Below are 10,578 nucleotides of genomic sequence, written 5' to 3' on the forward strand. Positions count from 1 at the left end.
GGCAGCCTGATGTGGTGGGAGGTGTCCCTGCCCATTGCAGGGGAGTTGGAACTAGGTGATGTTTAAGGTCCCTTCCAACCCAAACTATTCTATGATTCTGTGATTCTCAGAAAAGCCACCTGTGGAGCTCCCCTGCCACTACTAAAACCTTGCCACGTAAGCCCAATGCATTTATATGCTAGCTGCTTTCCAGAAGGATGTGGCATCAAGTTTATATTTCCAGAAATATGCAAAGTGACAAATAAGCCAAACGCCACCTGGTTTTGCCTAAGGTATAACCTTATTTTGCTACTACAATTTTATAAGTTGCGTAAGGATTTCCCTGAATTACCTAAAAACAGAAGTAGAGGAAAAACAGGCAGAAAACATCAGTGTCCGTTACTTGCATTGACCTGATTCACTATGAAAATAGTAGATTCAATGAAGTCTGTTCTAGAAAGTTAAAGCCATACAAAGCATTGGGTTAGCCACAACCGTGGGTGTAATACTTTTTTTTTTCCTTTTTCACAGGAATACGTATCTGTTCTTCCTCCCACTGTTTCAGACTGTCTGCGGGCTGATGTTAGAATCCCTGCTAATCGGAGCCAAAATTGTTCCAATTACCCAGAAGGGCTGGCCTTCACCCGCAGTTTCCTCTATCCTCCCAGTGAGCATGGTTCTTTTTATAGCTGGAGCTTAGAAAGTCTTAATCAGCTGGATGTGGGTTTATGTTTAAACATATACCTAAACACCAAAACAAACTTCTTCAGATCAGCACGTTGGGCAGAAAAAGGTTTCCAGTGTTTGTAGACAGACCAAAAGCAGTACAACTACCACTTGTTTCTAAAAATTTTCAGTTAGGTCATTTAATTTTTTACTTAAAAAATGGAGCAATTTGAATGTGATGAAAACTTGTTGGAAAGATGTAAAGTGTTGGAATGAAGGACTATACCTCTTACTCTGTGTGACTATTCATTTTCTATTGTAAATTTGATAATTATTTTAGTGAACAGATTGTACAAACAAATTTGGATGTATGTTGGCAGTAGGATCATACACTCATGCTCAAATATCAATTTCATTTACAAATGGTTAAGAAACAGATTGTCCTGTCACAGAACTTTTTTCAGCATGCCCTACAATTCGATGTATTTCAGAAGACACTTTCTGTTCAGGGAGTTGCTCTACAGGGAGAGAAAATCAAAAGGAAACAAGTCTCATGAAATCTGAATAGACTGGAAATGTTAATAGGTGATTAACGGAGTGACAGTATGGTCTAGTAGTTCCTTTATAGCCTACTGCATGAACAAATGCAGTAAAATTCTTCTCGGAAATATTACATGTGCGAAACTGTTGTTTATCCCTCATTAGTATTTGCCATAATTATGATGGAAGCTTTCATCCAGCACAATATACTGAAGGTATAGCTGTCTTTCATATGGTTTCATGTTGCATTCTCTTTTCTGCAGACCAACAGGAAATTTTAGTGTTAAGAAATTTAAACTGAATTAACGTAAGCTGTGATTGATTTACATGTACCTGCAATTTATAGTGTTATATGAATCAAATTTGTCTTTGTATAGTGTTTCATTAATGCACACTTTATTCTTTTATATAGACTATAATTCATCTATTCTTGAACAGTATGATGCCTTACTCACCAGCAATATTGTACCCATGTATAGCGCTTTCAGAGGTAGGTTGCAAAGTTTTCTGTAATTATGGTTCTGGATTTGATACAGCTATAACAAGGACTTAAAAATATTAATTCATATTATATATGAATATATATATATGAGTATATCCAAATCTTGTGCAAATATGTTTAAAACCTTTTAAAAGTAGACATGTGAAATTGTAAAATGCACTTATGTAAGTTAGTATTTTGGGGGTGTGTATAGTCCTGTTTGACCTCTGCTTAGGTGTGCCTGTTCACTTTTGAATTTTCTCTTCATCTCCTGTGTGCTGTCCTAACAGGAAATGCTAGCTATGAAACTTTCATGAAAATATCTCCTTAGGGAAATGCTCAAGGTAAATGAAAATGGCACTTTTCCTTTCCTTTTGCAAGATCTCAAGAGAAGACAGAAAAAACTTTGTGAGCAATGCTCTGATACCATGTCAGCTTCATCAAACAGAAACACAAACCAGACAATATTAATCTTGGAATATTTATTTCAGGCAGCTGTTTCTATTATGCAAGTGTAGTAAGCTACAGTAACTCTTTCCATCCAGTGTGTCTCATATTTGTTTGTGATCACTGAAAAGAAATTCTGTGCAACTGCATATTGTCCTGTTATACTCTTAGATGTAGGCACATTTTCTTAGGCAAAGGATAGAAAGGAATTGTGGAAGGAAAAAGCTGGAGGAAAAGCAATGAGGTAAAAACTTTCTAATGCATTCAGACTTCATTTATTCATTCATTCATGTCGTATAAAAAACAAGGATCCAGAAAACCTAAATGGCTTTAATCTTCCAATTAAATCAAAGACACTCTGAAAAAATCCAATTTTCCATGGAAAGCTACGTTGTAGCTTCAGCTTCAGATTGAATGCATTATCTCCAGTAGTGCAATGGACCTTATAGGGCTATAATAGCATTTACAATGCCTCTTTCAATGGTGAGTGAGAGCATGTATCTTCTGATGAAATCCAAATTTTATGTAACACAGAGTTAATTTTTCAGGCAGTTTAGTTTGGAATTTATTATTATTTATCTATAGTGAAAAAGGAAATATGTTCTTTTTCTTCAGTGGTGAAATAATTTCAAATTCATGTTAAATATACTTATACTTTCTTTTAATAACAGACATATGGGACTATTTCCATAATGTGCTTCTTCAGAAGTATGCTAGAGAAAGGAATGGAGTAAATGTTATCAGTGGACCAGTGTTTGATTACAATTATGATGGCCATTTTGATACTCTTGATGAAATTAAACAGTAAGTACATGGAAAAGCCAGAAGTCAAACCCCAGGTTATTTCCACATAAACAAATTTCTATTCAAAAAAACCAAGAAACAAGTATCATAGGGAATGGAGTATTTCCTTTATAATCCTACATTCATTGTTACTCTTACAACAGCGAACACTCTTGCAAACAGGTACAGTATTGTTAAAGTTGATGTTCCAGTAAAGCAAAAACAAACCAGTATTATGTTTCCCAAGCTTATACCTCGATTCTTGGGCCTCTGCAACAGAAATACTTGGAAAATATATGCATCTAAATATGCAGAAGGTGTACATAAGCATAATTTTCTCATTTGCATGTTATGCTTCCTCACCTGTTGTTTCTCCCCATTGTCTCAAACGGATGTGTTTTATCAGAGATCAGATTTCTGTGCTTGCCTTCACTGAATCACGTAATTGTGAATGTAATGTGTAACATTCCTGAGTGGTACCTTTACATGTCTGCAGCTTACACAAGTCACAAGTCACTGAGAGGTCTGACAAATTCTAGATACATTTTAGTGAGCTCTGGTAGTATAATAAAATACATCTAAAAATTCATCTCTGTACTGAAAGATGAAAAAGAGAAGATTTACATTTTAAAAAAATCCATGAGAGAGAAATAAAAGATAAAGACCAATTATTTATGTTAGTGAATGAGGATAGAGTGGAGGGAGAAAAAATGAAACCCGATTACTTTGATTGTTCCAAATATAAAGAAAATGCCTTGTGACAGTAAGAACACTTATGTAGTAGAAAAGTGCTGGGAAATCTGCACGACAGGATTTGTCACTGGAAATGTTTTATTCAAGGCTAGACTTAATACCACATCTGTCAAGAATGGTTTGAGAACGGGAAAATCAGTTCTGCCACGAAGTAGGAGGATGGAAGGGAGGAGAGACTAGAACTTCCTTCCAAGCAGAATGCTGTAATACTCAGTCGACCACATAATGTTGTCTACAGTTTGGAATAAGCATGTTTTGTTCAGCATGGTTAGTCAGTCATACAAAGCAGTATAATAATTTCAGTGATGGTGTTTGCTTGAATACTGAATACGTACAGGAAGTTTGGGAAGCATTCGGCTTCTCCTAAGTTTATATACAAAAGTGACCATGTTCATGGAATAGCCAGAAAAGGGAGGGAAAGACATTTTGAATCAAGTATCCCAAACTGGTGTCTACAGCACATAGCCATAGGTCACCATTCTGGCATTTCTTGCTGACAAGGAACCAGAAGCTAATTTTCTCCTTACTTTTCTCCAAATCAGTTTCATGTGGTTGAAATTCTTAATATAATGAAGGGCAAGTACAGTGCTCTGTTCCACCTCTGCCAGATATAGGTGTCTCTGGCTTCTGCAAAACAGAGTGCTGATCATGTGAGCAATCCTGTTGGTTTCAGTGGGACTGCTTATAGCAAAAGGATTAATCCATGTGTGTTGGCTGTTCATGAAGCAGACAGTGAAGCTGTCTATCCCATCAGGTATTTATTTCAATTATAGAATAAAGAAAAATCATGTAGTGAAGAAAGATCTATGGTGAGAGAAGTTCTATACATTATTAACAGCATCAGTGGTTTTAATACTCGATATCTAGATAAATCCCTTAATAAATATTTGTTTTGTAGGCACGTAACCAATACAGAAATCCCTGTACCAACCCATTACTTTGTGGTTCTGACTAGCTGCAAGAACAAGTCCTATACGCCACTGAACTGTTCAGGCTCCTTGGATGCTTTGTCTTTTATCATTCCTCATCGACCTGACAACTCTGAAAGCTGTGCTGTAAGTATAGTTCTATGCTCCTGTGTGCTAGAGAGCTTTGTGAACTGATTTCCAGTGGGATCCAGTCATCTGGAGAATCTTTAGAAGCCTAAGTGTTCGATTAATTCATTCCCTGTGAGTTGAGACTGAGTTGAAAGCTAAAGTGATGACTAGGAGAGCAAGAAGCTCCAGGAAAGGTAGCTGGAAACTAACAAGCTGATAGGAAACAAGGAAGAAGAAGAATGAGAGGGATGATAAGAAGGCTTGGAAATGCTGTCACCTGAGAAGGGCTGAGAACAGCAGCACAGCCAAAGGGTGGGGTGATGTGATAGCTTTATGGAAGACTGCAGGGTAAACTTACTCCAGAGGTATCAGAGGACTTTGAGTGTTACTCCCTTCAGCATAGCTAGAAGAATTCATTCAATCCTTCGTTCCACCTTTATCAGAAATTAGACAGTAGGCACTTGGACAGTTCTGCAGCTGAAATTCATACTTGAATTAAATCTATGGTTAGCCCAAGAGCGTAAATCTCATATTTTGTAGCAACCAAAATGAATTAGTTGAGTGTAATACATGTTGTTGAGCCAGCTGAGTGTCTGTTCCACAGACTCTGGGATTCAGAAGGTTCCTTAGCTCAGTGTGTGTTTTACAATCTGCCCACCCTCCTCCACCAAGTATAGTTGCACAGACTTAACTGGCCCTCAAAGCAATACAATTGTATTTGTTTAGTTTATTTATAACTCTGAACTCAAAATTCCAGACAGGTGTAATCTTGTGCTGCTTAGAAACAGCTTGGGTGTCTCCATGTTTGTGGCATGGAAAATCCACAACTGCCCAGTGATCTTTTTGGTACTAAATGTACAAAATAAATAATTTGAATGAATTAGTCTTTACACTTTAGCAATTAACGGCTGTTATTTCTAAAGTTTAGCAACGACTTTTGCACTTTATATCCATTGTGTCTTGCAGTGACATAAATTTAGTGAACCATTTGTGTCAGAAGCAGATATTGGCAACAGAGAAGCAAGTTATAATCTGCTTGCAAAAAAACTTTGTAGTAAAAGAACTAAACAAGGATATTTTTATTGCTTATTGGTTAGATTTTCATTGTTTTCTCTATCTAGCAGTTATTATTGCTGTCCAACAATCCTAAGCTGCTGTAAGGACTTTGTTCAGGTTGTCAGGCGCCTGTTGTTTGGCTAGTCTGAGCACTGCAGCTAATTAGTACTGTAACTAAGAATGTCTTTATTTGTGTGCTTAGAACATGACTCAACTGTACTTTGTAGTTAAGAGTCATACCTGCCATTTCAGCATAATTTTGCTTCTCTGTTACTTTGGTGGTGGGGAGAAAGGACATCCATTTGATTCTGCTTAAATGAAATTCCTAAATGCAAGGCTGCAAAGGTGTCTAGGAAAACCTGAATGGAACTTCACCAACTGGAGGCCTTGTAGTCTGTCAATCCAGTTCAGACACTGGTTATAGTCTAACACCACCACCAAACAACTGAGTGCCTGTTATGTGTTTGAACATCATTTGTTTTGGCAGGAAGACAAGACACCTGCCGAATGGGTTGAAGAAAGAGTACAGGTTCATTCTGCACGTGTTCGGGATGTGGAGCTCCTAACTGGGCTTGACTTTTACCAGGAAAGAAATGAACCCGTCTCTGAGATCTTACAGCTAAAGACATTTTTGCCTATATTTGAGACTGAAATTAACTGAATATCTGCGAAAAAAAGTGTCAACGCTTGGAAGAAAGCAAATTTAAGCTATTTAACTTTTTCTCTGCTGCAGCACGTAAGAAACATGACTACAGCTCTTCTATAGGGAAACATGCTTAGAGAGCTAATTTCCTCTTTTCAAATTTTTGTTCTTCTATCAAGTGTTTTGTTCCAACCAAATAAAAATTACATAAATTAAATCATCATTGCTGAGCCAGGCTTTCAAAAGGGAATATTTTATTTTTAGTGGTTTGAAAGAAACCTGCAAAAGGAACATGCTTAATAGTAGAGAGATCCCAGATTTGTAAACCGTACAGAAACTACTTCTATAATGGAGCTCAAAAAAGAGTAGTGTATATGTTTTTTCCCTTGTGTTTATCATAGAGGTTATGCTTGTCTAATAATAGTATGTCCTATAATGTTCTGAATTTCTTTTTCACCTATTAATTCACATAGAAACAGCAATGTATTTAAAAAACCTATTCATATTTGCAGAAAGTTTGTATATAGTGGAAGTCTCTTTTGTGATCATCTCCTGCGTTTTCATCTTGGGTTAATTCATTATGCTAGTAACAAGTGATGTGAAACTACAGTAAATTAGCTATATTCTGTATCCTTCAGAAATCTTAAAGCATTCTGAATGTGAAGAGGTAAAAGAAACACTCTAGCCAGAAGAATTGCATCTGCCTGCACTGGAGATGGGGAGAACTAGTAGTGAAGTGAATAAATGACAATTAGGGAACAGATTTGTCTCAGTATACAACCTTGTGCCACATGATGAAAGCTGCATGTGGAGGAAGTGCAGTTCTCAAACCCTGGAGATTCATGCAAGGAAAATTCACTGGTGTTTAGGCTTTGGGGATCTTATCTAAAACTTTTAACAAGTACATAAGCCTGCACAGGCATTTTTTTTTTTTTAAATTTGAAAATAAATGTAATGCCTTATCCATTTATAGAAAAAAAAATTAAAATCAAATTGCTGGTTCATAAGAAAACACTCAATACTGTGTACATATGGTTACATTACCAGTAAAGATATAGCCTGAAAATTAGCCAGTTCCCAAGACATTTGTACAGATCTTTTCCTTTTTGAAAGAGAGTAGCTTCTGCAGTTTGCACTGAAATGGAAACTAACAGCTGCCCCAAACAGAATTCATGTGCCACAAAAGCAATGAACTACACCACATTAATGCCAAGAATCTAAAAAGAAGTTTTTTTATTCAAATAACAGTGACCCGGAACATTTCAGCCACTTATGCTTCAAGACTTTCAACTGGTTATCCTGGTTTGCATTTCAAAACAAAGAATACTTATTCTTCATTGAAGTTATCAAATATACTGAAGTTCTGGTATGTAGTAGAGAGTAGAAGGGGAATAAGTTCTATCTTGCAGTTTAAAGACAGTGAAAGTACATGTTACATTGTAAGAGGTCTACTTGTGACACATGGCTTACTATAGAAAAGCAGGACAAAAGAAGAGTTGACTGAAGGTATAAAATGGACTATTTGTTTTACTCAGAAATGCTGAGAAATCCCAAAGTTAAAATAAAGAAACCGTAAAAGTAACAACAAATAGACAGTAATACGCAGTAAAACCAGCGTATGGCAAATATTTGATTTGAAAACATACTCCTCCTGCTTTGTCCTGAGAACTAAGAAATAACGCTGTTTCAGAAAGTTTCAAACTTCTCTTTCCTACGGGATGTGGGTATAACTTTCAAAAAATGGCAAGCCCTTTGTTTCTGTGTTTTTTAGCCAGTTTTGAAACTCCTATGTATAAAGCTGGAGTGAAACAGGCATAAATCAATGTGCTGACTGTAAAGGCAGATGTTGCTGAATCCCAACTCTCATAGCCACCTTATGCATGAGAATTAAAAATATAAACTGTAAAATGTGATTTTTATAGACCACTATCGAAGCTGAAAAAATGAGCACTCCTGCAGCCATTGCAAATCTGAACTCAGGAGGATCTTTTTGTTTTCTTCTCTCTTGCTTGGGGTTGGTTTTGAGTTTTAGTAAGCAAATATAGAAATTTGGCACTACGTATAGCTAGTCTTGTCTCTGTAGCAAGGCAGAGTAATAAAGAGAGCAGGCAAGAGAAACACAGCCTACCCTGCTCCAGAAAATCCTACAGCCAGAGCAAGGAAAAGCCTAACTGAATTTTTTTTTAGTAATTGCTACTGTTTTCCCTAACACCACACCCTGGCTTTGGGAGACTGTCACCATATAAAATGAACATTTTTTTTATTTTTGGCTTAATATTTATTATAATGACCTTTGGCTTTTTGTCAGTACCTCACTCAAGGCTACCTTGACAGTTAAGTGCAGACAATTAAACGGCACAAAATACTCTTGGCTCCTGCAATGGACATTCTTCCTTAAGGAAAACAGTATTAAAGGACACAGAAAAGGCTGTTTTTTAAATTACCTTCCTGCAATGTTTATACATAGGATGATGGGATTTCTCATATGCAAATTGTGTGATTGTGTTTATAAGGACAGGGTTTTTCTACGCTAACTGTGCTGTTCCTGTGCGCTGCTGGGAGTTCCTTCCCCTTGGTGAAAAGCTGTCAGTGAAGAGACAGGCAAATCTGTCATGGCTCTGCACCTGATCTCTTGTCAAAAATGGAGGTTCAGAAGTGTCCTCTTAATTAATTAGCAGTTGTCTGGGGAGGAGGAAGTGAAGAATGCTCGAATGACTTTCCTTCCCACAGTTTAGAAGTAGCAGGAAATCTGAATCCTGTCCAGCCCCTAAAGTAGGGACCAACAAAAAGAATTGTCCTCAGAAGGGCGAAAAGTGGTAGATGGAATGTGATATAGTATCCGCCAGGAACAGTTTGGGGTTTGAGGTCAACCAGGTATGAAGCTGGAGGAGTCTTTTGCTGAGGACCCAAATTACTCATGGGTATATCTTAAAGAGATCTAGCAACTGATGTGGCACATGAACAGGACTTTTCACTTCACTTTGTTGAACTTCATGAGGTTCCTGTTAGCCCATTTCTCCAGCCTGTAGAGATCCCTCTGAATGGCAGCATGTCCCTCTGGTGTGCCACTCTTCCCAGTTTTGTGTCATCAGAAAATTTGCTGGGGGTACATTCTGCCTTATCATCCAGGTGATTAATAAAGATGTTGAACGCTATTGGACCCAGTATTGACTGCTAGTGACTACTCAGTAATGGGAGCACCTCAAAGGTTCCAAGGTTAATCATTGTGCTTTTTCAGGAATACTCTTTGAAGCCAATGTTTTTATTTATTGCTTTGAAACTTTCTTAGTGTCAGAATACAAGCCTGTTATTGGATAAAAGAGTTTTCTCAAAGTATTGCATTTCAGATATGCCAAACTTTTTTTGTTTGAGCAGCTGAACACGCATCGGCTGTATCAGTCAGCTGTAACATAAAATACTCAATTTGATCAGCCAAAACCACTTTTCATAATAACTATGGGAACTAAAAATCTTCTGGTCATACTTTTGTTATTGTATACAGGACATACCACAGAATTCTCTCTTAAATCTCAGGAGTAACCAGATCTCCAGGGGAACAAAGAAAACTGATGGGGAATGGCTGAGAAAAAGCATTTTGGAAAGAAATGCTCCTTCTGCTTTGCAGGTCAGCCAATGAATGCAATTTCCATCTATTCAGCTATTCTGGTATGGAATTTTTTTTCCCATTGCTATTGGTTTTCAGCAGAAAAGCTAGTAGATTTGTGTCTAACTACCAAAACTACAGCTGAGAATACCATTTCTATCATCTCTAGAACATTTGAAAGATATGCCAAGAATGCAAGATGTGCTTCAGGGAGGATACTTGGTTTTAATTTCTCCTTATGATTTTATCCTTCATTTTAGGCAAAAGGATGTCTCTTCTATACCTGAGAGCACATTTTCATGTAGCAGGAGATTCCAAAGATATTACTTCGCAGCCCTTCTTTCCACTCTTCCCTAAGGGGCATTGTCCACATCTTTTCATGTCACCCGTTCAAATTCTTCTAACTTTTTTGTTCAGATTACAAATGCTGGATATCTCCCTAGTACTGTTAAACATTTCAGGCAGACTTCAGTTGCAAGGAGGAAGAAAGGCAGGAAGAAAAGCACTGTCTGAATGCAGAAAAAGTAGAATATTTGAGTTTTTGTTCCTTGGCACTTTTAAAAGCTTAACTGCAGACCCATGAGGAAGG

The 10,578-nt window shown here is 37.2% G+C and overlaps 1 protein-coding gene across 1 annotated transcript in view; it reads left to right on the top strand.

Annotated features, from left to right (window-relative positions):
- The window catches only part of ENPP3 (ectonucleotide pyrophosphatase/phosphodiesterase 3), a 37,974-nt gene extending 30,695 nt beyond the window's left edge, over positions 1 to 7,279 (top strand). The window contains exons 21-25 of the mRNA XM_069851915.1: positions 511 to 646; positions 1,598 to 1,675; positions 2,785 to 2,917; positions 4,548 to 4,704; positions 6,230 to 7,279. Of these exons, the coding sequence (XP_069708016.1) occupies positions 511 to 646; positions 1,598 to 1,675; positions 2,785 to 2,917; positions 4,548 to 4,704; positions 6,230 to 6,403 (678 nt within the window). The 3' untranslated portion in view covers positions 6,404 to 7,279. The remainder of the gene's footprint in view (positions 1 to 510; positions 647 to 1,597; positions 1,676 to 2,784; positions 2,918 to 4,547; positions 4,705 to 6,229) is intronic.
- The last annotated feature ends 3,299 nt before the right edge of the window (positions 7,280 to 10,578 follow it).

This window comes from Phaenicophaeus curvirostris, chromosome 2 (genome assembly GCF_032191515.1).
Source record: "Phaenicophaeus curvirostris isolate KB17595 chromosome 2, BPBGC_Pcur_1.0, whole genome shotgun sequence".
Taxonomy (NCBI): domain Eukaryota; kingdom Metazoa; phylum Chordata; class Aves; order Cuculiformes; family Cuculidae; genus Phaenicophaeus; species Phaenicophaeus curvirostris.